This window comes from Anopheles funestus, chromosome 2RL (genome assembly GCF_943734845.2).
Source record: "Anopheles funestus chromosome 2RL, idAnoFuneDA-416_04, whole genome shotgun sequence".
Classification (NCBI taxonomy): Eukaryota; Metazoa; Arthropoda; class Insecta; order Diptera; family Culicidae; genus Anopheles; species Anopheles funestus.
Window position 1 is genome coordinate 95,451,833 of NC_064598.1, and position 14,955 is coordinate 95,466,787.

The following is a 14,955-nucleotide window of genomic DNA, read 5'->3' on the forward strand; positions in this document are numbered from 1 at the left end:
GATCGTAGTTCGAGCTTATGAAATCGCAAACAAAATAAAATTGTCCCAGATAGATTTAAACCCCAGTTTACATTAAAGATTTTAACATAAAAGTTTTCTGACTAAAGAGAATTGAAAGTTAATCATTTTTCAATAATTTACAATATAGAAAAACCAAATTTCAAAATCTAAATATCTTTTTACAACAACTCACTAAACCAAACGAAAACTTCAAAACGATCTTACTTCTAGTGCGCAATCGTAACGATCTTCAGACGATCGTAAGGCGCGCGCGCAGCTTCACGTCATTCGCTTGTTTGGTTGGGCCGACGCTAACACGATGCAGGAAAATCGACGGTAAGCAACATCCCCAACCTTTCTCCCTGTTCTATTCCTACTCAAAGACAACGAGTAAAAATTTTAACGGTGTCGGCGAGTTTGTCGGTCAACTGTACGGCGGTCGACCAAAAATAGCTCAGTCTAAACGATCGCTGCCTCTTGAAAAGACATCTTTGCGCTTTGTTCGTGTTGAATATTTTTTTTTTGCATCTGGTTAGTAGCCGGGGGTGATTTTCCATCAATTATTCCCATTGTGTGTACGGTTTTCCTACGATTGTATGGTGTTGATGCAGTAGTTTATATTTACATTCTCCCTTAAAATGGACGCTTTTTGTTCGATTGTGTACGAGACATTACTTATTTTCATCATTACTTACAAGAAATGAAAACATCTGAATCAAGTGTGATGGCGACGCAGTAGCGAAAGAAAATCGGAAAATCGTTAATTGTGTGTCATGATTGTTTCGCGATCGTCTGCTTTGTGTGTGTGTGTCTTAGCGGGTTTACTTATTGTGCGGTGACATGAAAAATTGTGCTTCTCTCTCTCTTTCTCACTCTCTTACTTTTTCTCTGTATTTTTTTCTATTCCTTCCCTATCATGCGTGTAACTGTGTGCAGAGTTTGTACTGCGTGGTGAAAAATGGGGGGCGTACAGTCGGCCAACGATGGCCGGGAAATCCAAACATCCGAAAGAGAATCCACACCCATCCACACACTTCCAAATGCTGCACTGCCGGAAAATGAAGCCGCAATGAAAACAGATGATGATGAAGTACATGATACAAATCCACCCATGGATGACCCTGAGCAAAATGACGATGAGCAGCGTGCACGCGATAGTGACGCTGCGAACGATAGCGATGATAGCATGACGGCAAAGTGTAGAGCACGGAAGATGACAACCGAGTTGGCAAATTTCCGCCGTAACCTGCAGCAGAAGCGACAGCTGCACCAATCGAAGCTGGTGGCCGTGAAGGATGAGCTGGAGCATCTGCGGAAAGCGTTGGCTGAGGAGAAAAGCCGCAACCGAGCACTGATCAAGTACGTTCAGCAGCAAGAGCATCAGCTAGCAAAGCAGACACACGGCACGGAAGCATCCACCGCGTCACCGTTGTGCGATGTGAGACGGGAAGCGTTGGAGATCGTAGCACACGGTGAGAACGCATTGGAACCGGCCGAACGGCGAGTGAACGCGGAAGCTGTGGTAGATGAATCGCGAGATCAGAGTTCATCGGCCCGCGGACAAAGCGTCGAACGATCGGACGACGAACGGCTGGCGCTGAAGAGAGAGCTGGCTGAGTCACAGCACGCGTTACAGTGCACAACCGGTGAGCTGCTAGAGCTGCGCCACGAGTTGGCTCAGTTGAAGACGCAGCTTCGCGCACAACAGGACGAAGCATCGGCGGAGAGCGCGCGACAAAGTGCAGCAGCTCGGACACTGAAAGCGGAACTGGCCGAGACGCAGTTCCGACTGCAGATATCCCAGGCGGAGGCACTATCGCTGCAAACCGATGTTGATCAGCTGCGGAATCAGGTGAAATCTCTCAAGGACGTTATTAAGGCTGGGAAGGAAATTATCGCGATACGGGAGGATCAAGTAGAGCAGGTAAGAAATACCAGTGACATCCATAACTCAGTGATCAGTGTGAGAAGAAATATTTAGTGATGTTAGGAAAGTTATTGATCGTAGTTTAAAAACATCTCTATATAGAACGATCTACACAAAAAGATCTTCGTCAACGATCTCCAAGATTTTTGTTGTGGTTGAATGCATCATCACATTGGGAAGCACGCGGCACAAACAAGTTTTTGTGTACATTTGCGCCAAATAGTTGTGTGTTCGGCAGGTGTGGAAGATGTTTTGAACTTGGAACCGTGGTAGACTTGATGCTTATGCACCACGCAGACGCCGCAAGACGTTGCCAAACGACACATGGCAATGTGAAGGTCGCGCGACGGGTTCGCACTACTTCGCTCTTGCGTTCTTTCTGGCTCGCTAATTATCCGGTCTCTCGCGTCTGATGATGGCGACGGGTTTCAGGTGATCTTGCTCGCACGCTTGCACACATGATCGATGGACGCATTGATCTTCGTGCGGGCTCGTATACGATACCGGCTGGCTGACCTTTGCCGATGTTGCCCTAAATGGACATGAATGAACATTACGGTTGGCTCCAGCATCAATTACCGGAAGAATGAATGAGCTTGGGAAGGGAGTATTGCTGTTACGACTGGAGTTTTGCGGAAGACTTCAGTAGTAACTTTGAGTGGTTTTGTTGTCTACGATACACAGCATCTTAACTCATAAAATGAAAGATCTTTTGATAATAACACTCTTATTTATTGTGGCTCGTTATAAAGTCACAGAATACTTTAACGTTTTCTGGTTCAAAAAGTTACTCATTTCATAACATGTTTGAACCACGTTCATAAGCTGATGAATCATGGTTTGAAAATAATATTGACCGTCCCAACCCCCTCTCGGTGAGCTATCTCAATTTCACAATCATTCCACTAGAATAATCATGATGAACGGATAGAATTAACAATCGCAGGAAATGTGTTTTTAATTTACCAATGACTCACACGAACACGAACACTCTTTTCGCCGTCCACAGCTGAAAGGAAAACTGCGCCAGATTGAGGACACTTTGCAGGAGCGCGAATTGCAGATTATGTCCGACGATCTGCGTCGGGAGTATGATCGACAGCTGACAAACATTCGCAACCTAAGAGATCTGTACGAAGAGCGCGAACGTGTTTCGAGAATGGAGCGTGACAATTTGGTCCGCCAGTTGGACCTGAAGAAGAACGAACTAGCGACCGAGCAGGAAAAGTAAGTACCAAACCCGACACCCACAGACACAATGTCTGCTACGGCAAGATTTGTGTGCACAGGCAGGATGGAGCGTCGGAAAAATTATACTGCGCCATACCAGCACCGGTCAGTGTGTGGTTGCGGATATTTTTATTCTCTACGCCAAACAACAAAAAAAGACAATTTATTTGTCCGTTTTATTGCGCTTTTGTCTACATGGCGTATTCCGCGACACAGACAGATTCTGTGCCGGTAATCCTTTATTATACATTCCCCTTTTTGTTGCAGAAATAAAAATCTGGAAGCATTGATGGAAAGTTTGCAGACGGATCTTACCCGTTTGCGGACGGAACTGGAGCAGACGCAGGAGAAGCTGTCCCAATCGCAAGCCGAATCGAAGCAACTGCAGCTCGAAATGGGAGTTGTCAATCAGTTCATTTCAAAGTTCCTGCTCGGCATGAGCCGTAAGCCGACGGTGAGCGATGTCAATATCGACAAGTTGGCCGCAGTGCTGGAAGAAAACCGAGATCTGTTGATCGAGATGACGAAAGACGAAGCGGAAACCATCGACACTGGAGCGTTCCTTCCGCGGGCTCTCTACGATCTAATCACGGAAGTGGACGAAGCGAACGAACAGATCGAAACCGATGGTGCGGAACAGGACGAGCCGGATGCGAGCGGTGGCGAAGAGGAGTTTACTGATGTACAGAAGGCATCCCCAGAACAGATTGCTGACAAGTTGCCAAAAGTCTGGCGGGTGTTGATTGAGCTGGTGAACCATCAGGAACGAGCTCAACCGGTTCCGTTTGTGGTAAGCAAAGCGAAAGGCGTGATGAATACCTTAGCACATAGCTACGACGTGGCTCACGGTAGGATAACGATGATGATGATGCTATTTGATGTTCTTTGCAGGAAGGGGGAGAGAGTGAAGAATGTCTCAAGTCGGTACAGACGCGAAATGGACCGAAAACGGTCGTTAGTGTTAGTAAGACGTATATCAAGCTGAAAGATTTGATACTGGAGAAGAAGTCCCTCAAGAAGGAAACCAACCGATTGCGGACGCTGAACTCGCACCTCGAGCGGAGGCTCGACTCGCAGGAGAAACGTCTCAGTGCTGTGAGTTTGGAACTGACAAAGACTTGGCATCTGGTGGGAAAAATGCAGGTAAGTCGTATTGATTCGTTCGGTTTGGGTTTGTTATTTTCACGAAACTCAAAATTTGCCTCTAAAGCAAGTTCATAAATCTCAGGAATGGTCTTAAAACTAATCGTTACTTTTTCCCATTTCTTTCCTCCACAACAGCGCCAGCATCGTCAGTTACATACTCAGGAGCAAATATTACGTTATCATCTGCAGCAAAAGCGTCGGCTGCTCAGCGAGCTCAAGGAAGAGCTTGAGTACTGCCGATTGAAATGGTCGGCCGCACGAGCAAAAAATATCGAATCCGAAGATCAGTGGAAGTCCCTGAAGGCAGATTTTGCCGCACGCCGAAAGCAAGACTCGCTCAACAACTCGGGAGAGAGTGGCTACAGTGACGAACAGCCGTCCGATGAGGAAGAGGTCGTGAATCGGAAGTCAAGTTTGGCTAATCAGCAATCGCCGGTCTACAGTGAAGGGTTGGAGGCGGACAAATGGAACCAGATGGTTGGTCGATTGGATAAATGTTTTGTTGGTAGTTCGGTGTCGAATATCTACCATCTTGCCGTCGCAAGTGTGTTGCGAAAGGCACACAGCGAGTCCGATATGAAATCGTTGGAGAATGTCGAACGAGCGAACCGATTTTGCAATGAAAAGATCGAAGACTTGCCCATCTTCCCGTACGAGGAAGATGAAGCAGGCCCGGAACCGGAGGAAATTCCTGTGGTATTGCGAAAGAAGCGTCGGTCGGCCTCGAAAAAGGGCAAGAAAAGGCACAATGATGCGGGTCAGCCGGAATCGGCCCAGGATATGTTTCTTCGATTGATGAATCTTGCCGAGGCGGGACAGGAAGTGGAGGAAGATGATGAAGATGGTGAGGACGACGAGCAGGACTTTGAGCGAACCGGGACAGGGAATGATAATGCCGAGGGTGAGTACAGCGAGAACGAAAGTGCAAGTGAGCTGAGTGAGGAGGAGCTGGAATGTTTGGAGTTGGCAGTAATGGACGAACGTGCCGAATCCTCGGTTACGCAGGAACGCTTCGAAGGACCGGATGCATCGTCACACTTCGACGCCGATAGGGAACTGTCGAGTGAGGAACTGTTCCAACGGAAACGGGAAGCACGTTTGCAAAGAATGGCTGAGCTCAATTCCAGGTTGGACCGATACTCGTCACCAACGCCGTCGGCATCCCCTGCGGAAGTTCCACAGACGGCAGCGAACGAGGGAACGAGTAGCAGCGTAGACAAGACCGAAGAACAGGTAGTGCTGAGTGAGGATGAACAGAAATACCTGCAAAGACGTGCCGAGCGGTTGGAGCGGCTTGAGCGCGAGGCGAAGGAGTTCCGCAATAGGCTTTCGAAAACGGTCCATCGGGGAACCGAAATAGCGGCACAGATCGACGAGATCCACAATGGGTTCATGGCCCGGCAATCGGAATCATCTCCCGTAGCTGGATGCTCAGGTGTGGCACAGACGAACGACAAGGTAGACCTGTCCTGCTTCACAGACAAGGAACGTGAGTACACATCGGCACGGACCGAGCGGCTTGAACGGCTCGAGAACGAAAGTCAGAAATTGCTGAGACAAATGAATCAAACAATCCGACGCGGAAGTAGTCTCACGACGAAACTGGACATGCTGCACACTCGGTACGGTTCCCCGGCGACTAATGAACCGGAAGCAAGCGTCGAAACCAACAGCTCAGAACAAATGAAGCCTAGCGATGAATCTGGGCCAATAGAATCTTGCCAGGCAGAATCGACAGAGTTGTCAGTTCGGCAGGATACTGTTACGGAGCAGGAGCAGCAGCAAGATTACACCGTAGCCGGACCTTACATGCCCATGGGACCAATAGAGCTAGTGCTAGTGTCGGACGAGGAAGTAATGCAAGAAGTAAGGAACCTTTTGGAAGATGAAAACGCTTCACTGCACGATTCGGAAACTTCTAACGAAAATCCTGAGCAATCTTAGAATGGGATTACTAGCGATCCCAAAGCCACCTACCTCGTACGAAAAGACATCCACATCTGATTGCCAGGTTACTACTAATAACGTGTAGACAGAGCCAGAGGAAAAGAGATTCAGGGACAGAGGTCGTATCTGTTGGCGACGAAGAAGCGATTAAAGGTGATTAAAGGGGAACAGAGGTTGAAGAAAAGCTTTCTGCGAAAAGTGTTTCGCATGTGTTAATTACACAAAAATGAATACAAAAAAGTGAATTAATTTTAAGTTCAATTATTTCCACTTCAATAAACCACATGTATTATTTCTATTGTAATTACATGGCTTTCTTTTTACCGGTAAAAATTCAAATGCATCACGGAACGAGTAATATGGAATAGAAAAAAGGTGAGGAAATTCTAACAGTTTTATTCGCCAGTTGTGTTTGGCGGTGATGTGATCTTTTGCTCACGGATTGTAGTATCCGGCTTCATTGCCGGAAACAGTAACACCTCCTTGATGTTGTTAGTGTCTGTCAGCAACATTGCCAGTCGATCGATGCCCATACCCCATCCGCCGGTCGGTGGTAAACCATACTCCAGCGCGGTACAGAAGTTCTCGTCCACCAGCTGTGCTTCGTCATCTCCGGCCGCTCGGTTGGCGGCCTGTTGCGCAAACTGCTGTCGCTGTACAGCCGGATCGTTCAGCTCGGTGTACGCGTTGCAGATTTCTTTCCCCATGACAAACAATTCAAAGCGTTCCGTCAAGCCCGGCTGAGTGCGGTGGGACTTTGCCAGCGGGCTCATCATTTGTGGATGGTCACAAAGAAACGTGGGATTGTGACAGTTTGCTTCCAGCATCTTTCCAACTAGTTTATCCAACAAACGGGAAGCTGTACGCGGCGATTCGCATTCGACGCTATGTTGAATACATAAGTCATCCAAAAATTTGCCTGCTTCCGGTGTGTCCAGTTGATTGGCGGGTGGGAATTCAACACCCAATTCTGCTTCCAGCGAACTTATCATAGAGATGCGCTTGAACGGTGGCGTAAAATCTATCTCGACCTCAGCTCCTTGGCAATCCTGCGGGTGGTACTTTATTTTGAAGGAACCATGAATAGCGTGTACCATACTGGACAAGAGTGTTTCCGTAATTTCCATGATATCGTTATAATCTGCGTACGCCATGTAGAACTCGCATGTCGTAAACTCGGGATTGTGCGTCGGATCCATGCCTTCGTTGCGAAACTGTCGCCCTATTTCGTAGACACGATCGAATCCTCCAACGGTCAACATTTTCAAGTGCAGCTCCGGAGCTATGCGAAGAAAGAGATCCATCTTGAGATCGTTATGGTGCGTGGCGAACGGTGTGGCCGCAGCACCACTGGCAATCATATTCATCATGGGCGTTTCCACCTCCAGAAACCCGCGATCGTCGAGAAATCGCCGTATGAAGCTAATGATCTTAGCCCGTGTCACGAAAATGGAACGCACGTTGTTGTTTATCATCAGATCGAGATAGCGTTGGCGGAATCGGGTCTCCTTATTCTTCAGACCGTAATGCTGGTGCGGCAGCATGTGGAGACACGGTGCCAGCAGCTTTATTTGCTTGGCCATAATCGAAATAGTTCCCGTTTTCGATTTACCAGGAGCACCTGTGATTCCAATAATGTCACCACGTCGCAATACTGAAGTTTCATCGATAAACTGCTGTTCGCTATGAAACAACTTTGCATTGGCCAAAACCTGGAGCAGCATCCCTTCTCCCTTAATGTCTAAAAAGATGAGATGTGCGCTTGATTCACGAATGGCATGTATTCGACCGGCCATCTGAACGTTAACATCATGCACCAAAGTTCCAGATCGGAGATTATTATATTTTTCGATGAAATCACCAATCGAAATTGTCACCAAGAACTTGTGCGGGTACGGATCTGTTTCCGGGCGTCTTTTCAACTCACTAATCTCAATACTTCGCAGCATAAAATATTGATTAGGTGATATTTTAAAACTCTTCTCGCTTTCCTTCGTTTCCCGCTTGCCACGAATCATGTTTGTACCGGGTATAGTTGTCTTTATCGTCAAACGACGCGGGTATGCTCGCTAAAATGGAATAAGAAGAGCAATATATTGCATCATCCACAACATTCGAACAGCCACGCACAGTGTAAATAATTGTGAAATGGACGGGAAAGTTATACACTTTTGGTTTGCTTTTCTACAATTCAACAGTAGAACAATTGGCTCTTCTACGCACGTGGAAAGGAAGAACGCGGACTAAATTTAGCCACATTGTGTTTAACCGCCAAAATAACACGCAAACACTGGTGAGTTACATACGAGAACAGCTTCTGGCTGGTGATACGAAACATACCTCTTTCTTCGATAGTTTTGCGTAGCCGATCAAGATGCACAAACTGTTTTTACTGTCAGCACTTAATTAAGAATAAAAGTGGATTGAAACTCCGCAACAAACCACACGCCGCACTGGTAACTTCACGGAAAACGATACCAATGCTGCGAGTGAGACGAGATGACATTAAGTGAGATATCAGTTGCTCACTAGACACAACTCACTCACGAGCTGTCACCCACCAACGGTTTTTTTTTAATGCAATTAGTTTTAGATCACTTTCAGAGTTCGTTTGTTTCAAAAAATTATATTCAAATTCTGTATTCAAACGTACTGTAATTATCGTTGCACATTCTAATTCGCTCAACACATTATTTTGCGATAAAATTGAAATTCTTATGTCCTTTAAATTCATACCCAGGGAGTGTTATCTTAATCTTTCACATGTTTGTCTGGCACATGGAAAGGTTCGGTTTTTGGGAACGCATCCTTATGGGATTTGCCAACGTGTTGATTGTTAACGCATCATTCCGACGATATCCCTTACGGAAGCAATCGTTTAGTCGTTTAACTTTCAGATGGATCACTCATCAGTCCAACGGGCGGAGACTTCCTGTCGAGCACGAGTTGGTTTGAGTTGACTGAACACACAGTTTGATTTAGTTTCCAGCTGATCAGGCATCAACCACCGACTAAGTTAGCAAACAGTTACTACTACAGTCTAGCAATAGGCAAACCCGGTTTGGGGGAAATTGATCGGTTTAATATTCATGAGCATAAATTAAGCGTCTCGTTAGTTTTTGGCCGGGAAAGTTGAACGGTTTTCCGAAATAGTGTGGCATTTACAGCGGAAAATAATGAAACGCTCGTCAGCACAATATGCTTCACTCCGGGATCCGGTTTGTTTTGGGTCGAACGATTTGCTTAGACGAGAGTTTTGGATCGTTCGTTCCGGGCGTGTTAATTGCAGCTCAGGGAGGGATAATATTTATTGACCAAAGTGTTGGGTTCACTTTTGTTTAGAAACGTTAAATTATGTTTTTGCAAAGCACAGCTATTATCGAATCAATTTATGATTTTGGATAAATCGCATGGAATAATAATCGAAACAAAGTACATTTATCAAAATTTCCTAAACTTCATTGTTTGAAATAAATTCACTCGCTTCTGTTTGCAGGTCAAATGGTATTTTATCCTATTTATCATCATTTACCATTATCATACAACAGACTGATGAAATAGAGTCGGAATAAAGTCCAACAAAATCATCTACGACTTGCGAAGAAGAATCGATAATGATCGAAACTCTATTGCAAATTAATTTAGAACTTCATACATCGTTTCTTGGGGCTCAAACCCTTCTTACCTTCGATCGAATTACGCTGTCTGTTCATCGAACGATGCATATTTCATTGATCCAATTTCGTTCGTTAAAACTCGCTTGTTCGATGTGCATTCGTCAAACTCCCAAACCTCCCTGAGGGCGCCATTGCAAGACGCAGTCTTCCTTGTTCCGGCTGAGAAACTTCGCTGCTTCGTTCTTCTCTACAACTCGAGGCAATATCTAAAAGGTGATCCAAAGTAGGCAATACTGATGAATCTACCGGATGGAGTGTTCAACACGATGTAGTGCAAGTTAAAACAAGCTTTTCCTCCATTAACCACGGAACTCCACGTTTGTGAATTGGAGGGATGTGGTAGGCCACATCCAGAGGCGTTTAAATGTCGAGAAAATGTGTCTCTTTTTCAATTCAAACTACTACTGAGAATGTTTCGGGTGACGAACCTTAGAACTCTATCCGATCTGTTTCTCGGGAGTTTACAGCGTGATGTCTGTGGAGTTCGGAATGGATGAATGTTAAATTAAGGAATTATGTTGCTTCTTCAATGCAAGCAATTGGAAAAATGTGCTTAATCGCTCCACATATGGTTTGCAAATGGATTAAGAATCATTTTACGACCTAATGCTTCGACATCCTTCGATATATCTAGCGAATCCCACAAGCTTTGAGAGGAAACCGTTCATTTCCAGTTCATCACAACAAGTTGTAAAAACAGCCACAGCCGATGGATTGCGTCGTAATTTCCACCAAAACGCACAGATCGACCGAGTATTTTTCCTTCCAGATCCAACCAATAGGAGAGAAACGTAAAATTCACAATGTGAACCTCAGTGTTCAGGTCGGAAAAGCGTAGTTAAGCGCCACCAGTAGCCGACAGTTGAGTGTGTTTGGATTCGAAAGGATAGGAGGAAGGATGGAGAATTTATGTCAACCAACTTTTGTTATCTCTTTCGTAGCCACGTTGCGGTTTGGGGCCGGCAGTGCGGTGGGTCAAGAATCGTAGAAAGAGCACCGGCGAATGCGCAGGAAAAAGGAAAACCACCATACCGTAACGGATCGATCCCATCCCCGATGCCAAACTGGTTCGTTGCTGACCGGAAGACAATCGAACTGGAACAACAAACACGTACACACCCACCCACACCACTGCTAGAAGGTTCTTGTCGTGAAATAGGAAGGAACGGGTCCTGTTGTGATGCCTTTTTCATTAGTTGGAGTGGAGCATAAATTTGAATTTTATCTGTATCTTGTGCGGCCATATTCGCGCCTCCTGTATCACGGTAAGTAGAGGTAGGGTAGATTTTACATTTCGTTGTTGTTGTGTTGTGGAGTGTCCTCCTTAGTGCTTTTCGCGAAAAATTCACGCAACTTTAAAGCAACCTTCCCTAGACGGAGCCTCTAAACGACCTCACCAACATGACCTTAAGGCATGAAGGAAACGGGGTGGATGGGAAGTTGTCACATGTTCATGTTTATGCCGCGGTAAAAAAATGTCAATGCTTGAGGAAATCACTAGCGATGAGCATCAGTGATACTGAGGTCATTAAAATTCGATTAACAAGAAGCGATTTCGCGTTGATCGAGCGTTTCGTTTTTATGCCGTCGTCAAAAAGGACACAACTCACTCGTCTTAAATTCAACAGATTTCACAAGAATTATCGAAGCTTCGGTGGAAGTTAGAATTGCAATGGAAATCCACTTCCAAACATATTGTAAGGAAGACGAATTGAAGTGTAAATGAATATTAAAATATGTGTTTGACTATTCTCACTTGATGCATGTTTGTTGTTCGTTTACTCCACGTGGCCTTTCCATATGCTTTTGAAGCATAACTTTTACCAACATTAACAACTGATCGTTCTACGATTGTTTCCGAGATTTATGTTGGAGACACAAATGAATGAATGATGTGCTAGTCACCAGCACCAAATCTCTCACTTATGCGCGATATGCGGTGAGAGAAGCTCACGACTGTAAACATACCTGAAGCATGAGCATTCATCTCATTCTCACTACAGTTAACGACGCACATCATCTCACTCTCGCACACGCGGACGAACGATCTCACTGTTCTCTCAGATGAAGCTGTGAAGAACCCGCTCTCTCTCTCATTCAGATTCAGTAAAGAGATCAAGCCAATGGCAGGATTGTCAAAGTTTAGTTATGTTTAATGCAAGTTCATGTAGAAGTTTAGATTAAAATGTTTTATTTATTATTTAGTGTCTTCTCTTGTAAACTGCAATCGTAAGTGCAACAATAAATTTCTTCAATCATTCGAAGAGTCGTACAATAAGACTCATAAAACCATCCCAAATTGATCACCTGCTAACATCCAATGTTTTATGTTATGGGAAGGTGTTGAAATTCATTTAAATGCTTGTTTAGTTCGTATTGCTTAAAGTCGAAAGGCCTTTACGGGGAATGTTTATGAGTTGCAACGTTCTGATGAGAAAACACTGAATGTACGCATTAGCAGAGGGCTGCTTGTTCTACAATGCTGCGAACAACCCGAGTTCTACCAAGAAGCGTCTAAAGTCTTCCATAAGCATCGTTCAAGACGTCTATAACTATATCCTTCTCAAGGCTCTCAACCTTTCTTCGAGCACATGTAATAGTCGTGGCCAAACAATAGGCATCTGAAGGTAGAACGAAAACGATGGAAGCTGTAGAGATAATTTTGTTTACATTTTATGGTTATTTGTTCAAGAGCCAAAACCTGTCCGCCTTCCTTCGGCAAGAAGGCATCGACAACTACTCAAGACCTTGTGCCGCAGAGAGATCGTTTTCTTCGGGTCGGCTCTTTTCCGGGATAGTTTCGTTGTTTTGTTCTCAAAAGCACGCAACAAGGATAAAACCCGATGGAAGACAAGGGTTATGGAAGCATTCCGTCCATAGTCGTAAATTGATACCGTTTGATATTACCTAAAAGGGCACAATGCGTGTGTGGTGTCGGGTGCTTCGAAGACATAACTTTGCGGTGAATGTCCTCAAGACAACAAAAACGGAATTCAACTTATGGGTAATGTCTGAACAACAATTGAAAAATGTGCATAAAGTATTGATTGCAATCAAAAGTACGGTTATTCGTTTGTTTGTTAGGTTACTCCTCAAATCGATTCTTCAGCAGAAGAGAGCAGAAATCTCATCCATATTGCCATGGCTAGCATTACTGGACGAAAAGTTTTCATCATAAATCCATTAACCCATTTAACCCTTAATATCCCTCTTGTATGTGTAAGCATTTTTCTCCATATTCGCCTCAAACAACCTTTCATAAATAGCTTAATATTAGAAAGGCAACTTCGCTGAGGGATTTAGGAGAAGTAAAGCGAAAGTCACGATTTTTCATACGAAACAGAAGAAAGCAAAACAAGGAATATGTTTGAAACTGATTTCACAGTTTGTTGAATATTTTCGATTCCAAAAAAAGAATCAAAATCGATAACGATACATTGGAAGGAGCAATCGATGGGGAATATTTGAAAAAGTTAAAATGATTTGTGTTTCCCTTTCCACACGAATAGACAATTTTTAAAGGAAATTATACTTCACTTGACATAAAAGTCGAACTATGAATTTAGAACTGAGTCTCCAGTAATTACCGCTCATCTCTCAAATTGCTTTGGTTGGTGTAAAGCTACATAACTTCACTACTAAAATTACTTTTATAACTGTTGTCCGCACAGCACAGTGGGAAACATCATTCCCATCACGTTCTTTAGCAGAATAAATTATTTATACCCAGCACATAAAACCGACCTCGTTTGGTCGTGATTTACAAAATGTGAAAACGGCGATTGCTCCAATTCCCTTTTGCTTTTCCCCACCTCTTGAGCTTTCCAGCCAGATGTGTTATTTTATCCTTCGTGTGTCTCATTAATGTCAACCAATTTTGCCACCGATTTGTGTCACGGTTGGCTGAAAGCTTCGAGAATTGCAGGGCTGGAAGTTGGACTGAATGCATTTCTAAAAGTGTCGTTTCGTAGTTAGCAGTCCATTGAAAACGGTTCAATCGGATTTGGCAATTTTATTTTGCGCTCACTTTCAATCATAAATGTGAAAATCTCTAATATTAAACTAACGCTCTGACATCGGATTAGAGTTGCAATCAGTACCTTTCATAAATCCATTTTGTTTTATCTTGATCCTTTTTTGAATGAATGTTTAATTTGCATAAAATTGTGTGTCAGACAAGTGATTTTATTTCAGTACTTTGGGCATTTGTTTTTAGACCTTTTCCAAGTTTTTGTGGACTATGATTACAATGAACCTTCATGAAAAGTAAATTGATACACAACAAGTACTTCACCGCTTTCGTTTGATCTGGACAAAATGGTTGGCAGTTGTTTGGTTATACGAAAACATTTCCATCGTTCGGTCGTTTACTGTTTGTCAAATGGTACAGCGATTTCGAGATTTCTGCAAATGAGCTTCGATACTGATATTTCTACGCAGGACTAATCTGTTATGCTGGCAACATAGTGGAGTATTCCATTTCCAATCCATTTGCGTTGAGGTTTTGCAATTAGCCATCAAACGCGGCCACAGAGTAATAGACCTGCCACCAAGCATTCAAAAATCAATTTCCATACATTGAGCAACAGAATGCATTTCTGATGATTGTATCGTGAGTAAGTGCATAAAATGACTTCTATTTCCAGGTTTTGATCCTGATCGTGAGCATCTCCTGTACAACATAACAGTCTATAATTGATCCGCTTGACTGTGAAACGGTAATGGAGCAATTTCCAGGTTCAAACACGACTAAATCGTTTAATAGCTTCACATCGTGGTTCTTTGTATTGAAATCAATTGACTTCAGTGAAGCTGACACAACAAACACTGATGGCAATAACGATGATACGACTCATTTACTTCCAATGACTTTATGCGTATGGAAAGTGTTCCTTTCCAAGGTTCTTATTTACCGAAAAACCTTCCTAACAAAGTGTTATTTGTATAGTCAGTTAGTTTTTATTCTTGAGGATATTGTTAAAGACCACACAGAAAAAAAGGGTGATAATACCGTTTCGCCTTCTCTTC

The 14,955-nt window shown here is 44.0% G+C and overlaps 3 protein-coding genes across 4 annotated transcripts in view; 2 read left to right on the forward strand and 1 right to left on the reverse strand.

Annotated features, from left to right (window-relative positions):
* The window catches only part of LOC125763339 (laminin subunit alpha-1), a 272,329-nt gene that overhangs the window by 65,635 nt on the left and 191,739 nt on the right, over positions 1-14,955 (forward strand). The gene's annotated exons all lie outside the window — the stretch shown is intronic.
* LOC125763369 (restin homolog) lies at positions 316-6,512 on the forward strand. Of its 2 annotated transcripts, none has more exons than XM_049426456.1 (6): positions 316-336; positions 937-1,924; positions 2,937-3,154; positions 3,425-3,947; positions 4,049-4,300; positions 4,439-6,512. In XM_049426456.1, exons 2-6 carry the CDS (start codon positions 959-961, stop codon positions 6,245-6,247), a joined length of 3,768 nt encoding a protein of 1,255 aa, XP_049282413.1. In that variant the 5' UTR covers positions 316-336; positions 937-958; the 3' UTR covers positions 6,248-6,512. The 2 variants fall into 2 exon arrangements, with proteins under 2 accessions (XP_049282413.1, XP_049282411.1); XM_049426454.1 differs by lacking the exon at positions 316-336 and adding an exon at positions 431-531.
* LOC125763454 (lysine--tRNA ligase-like) lies at positions 6,627-9,801 on the reverse strand. The gene is made up of 2 exons (XM_049426669.1): positions 8,591-9,801; positions 6,627-8,319 (listed from the first exon to the last, which is right to left on the reverse strand). Exon 2 carries the CDS (start codon positions 8,266-8,268, stop codon positions 6,646-6,648), a length of 1,623 nt encoding a protein of 540 aa, XP_049282626.1. The 5' UTR covers positions 8,269-8,319; positions 8,591-9,801; the 3' UTR covers positions 6,627-6,645.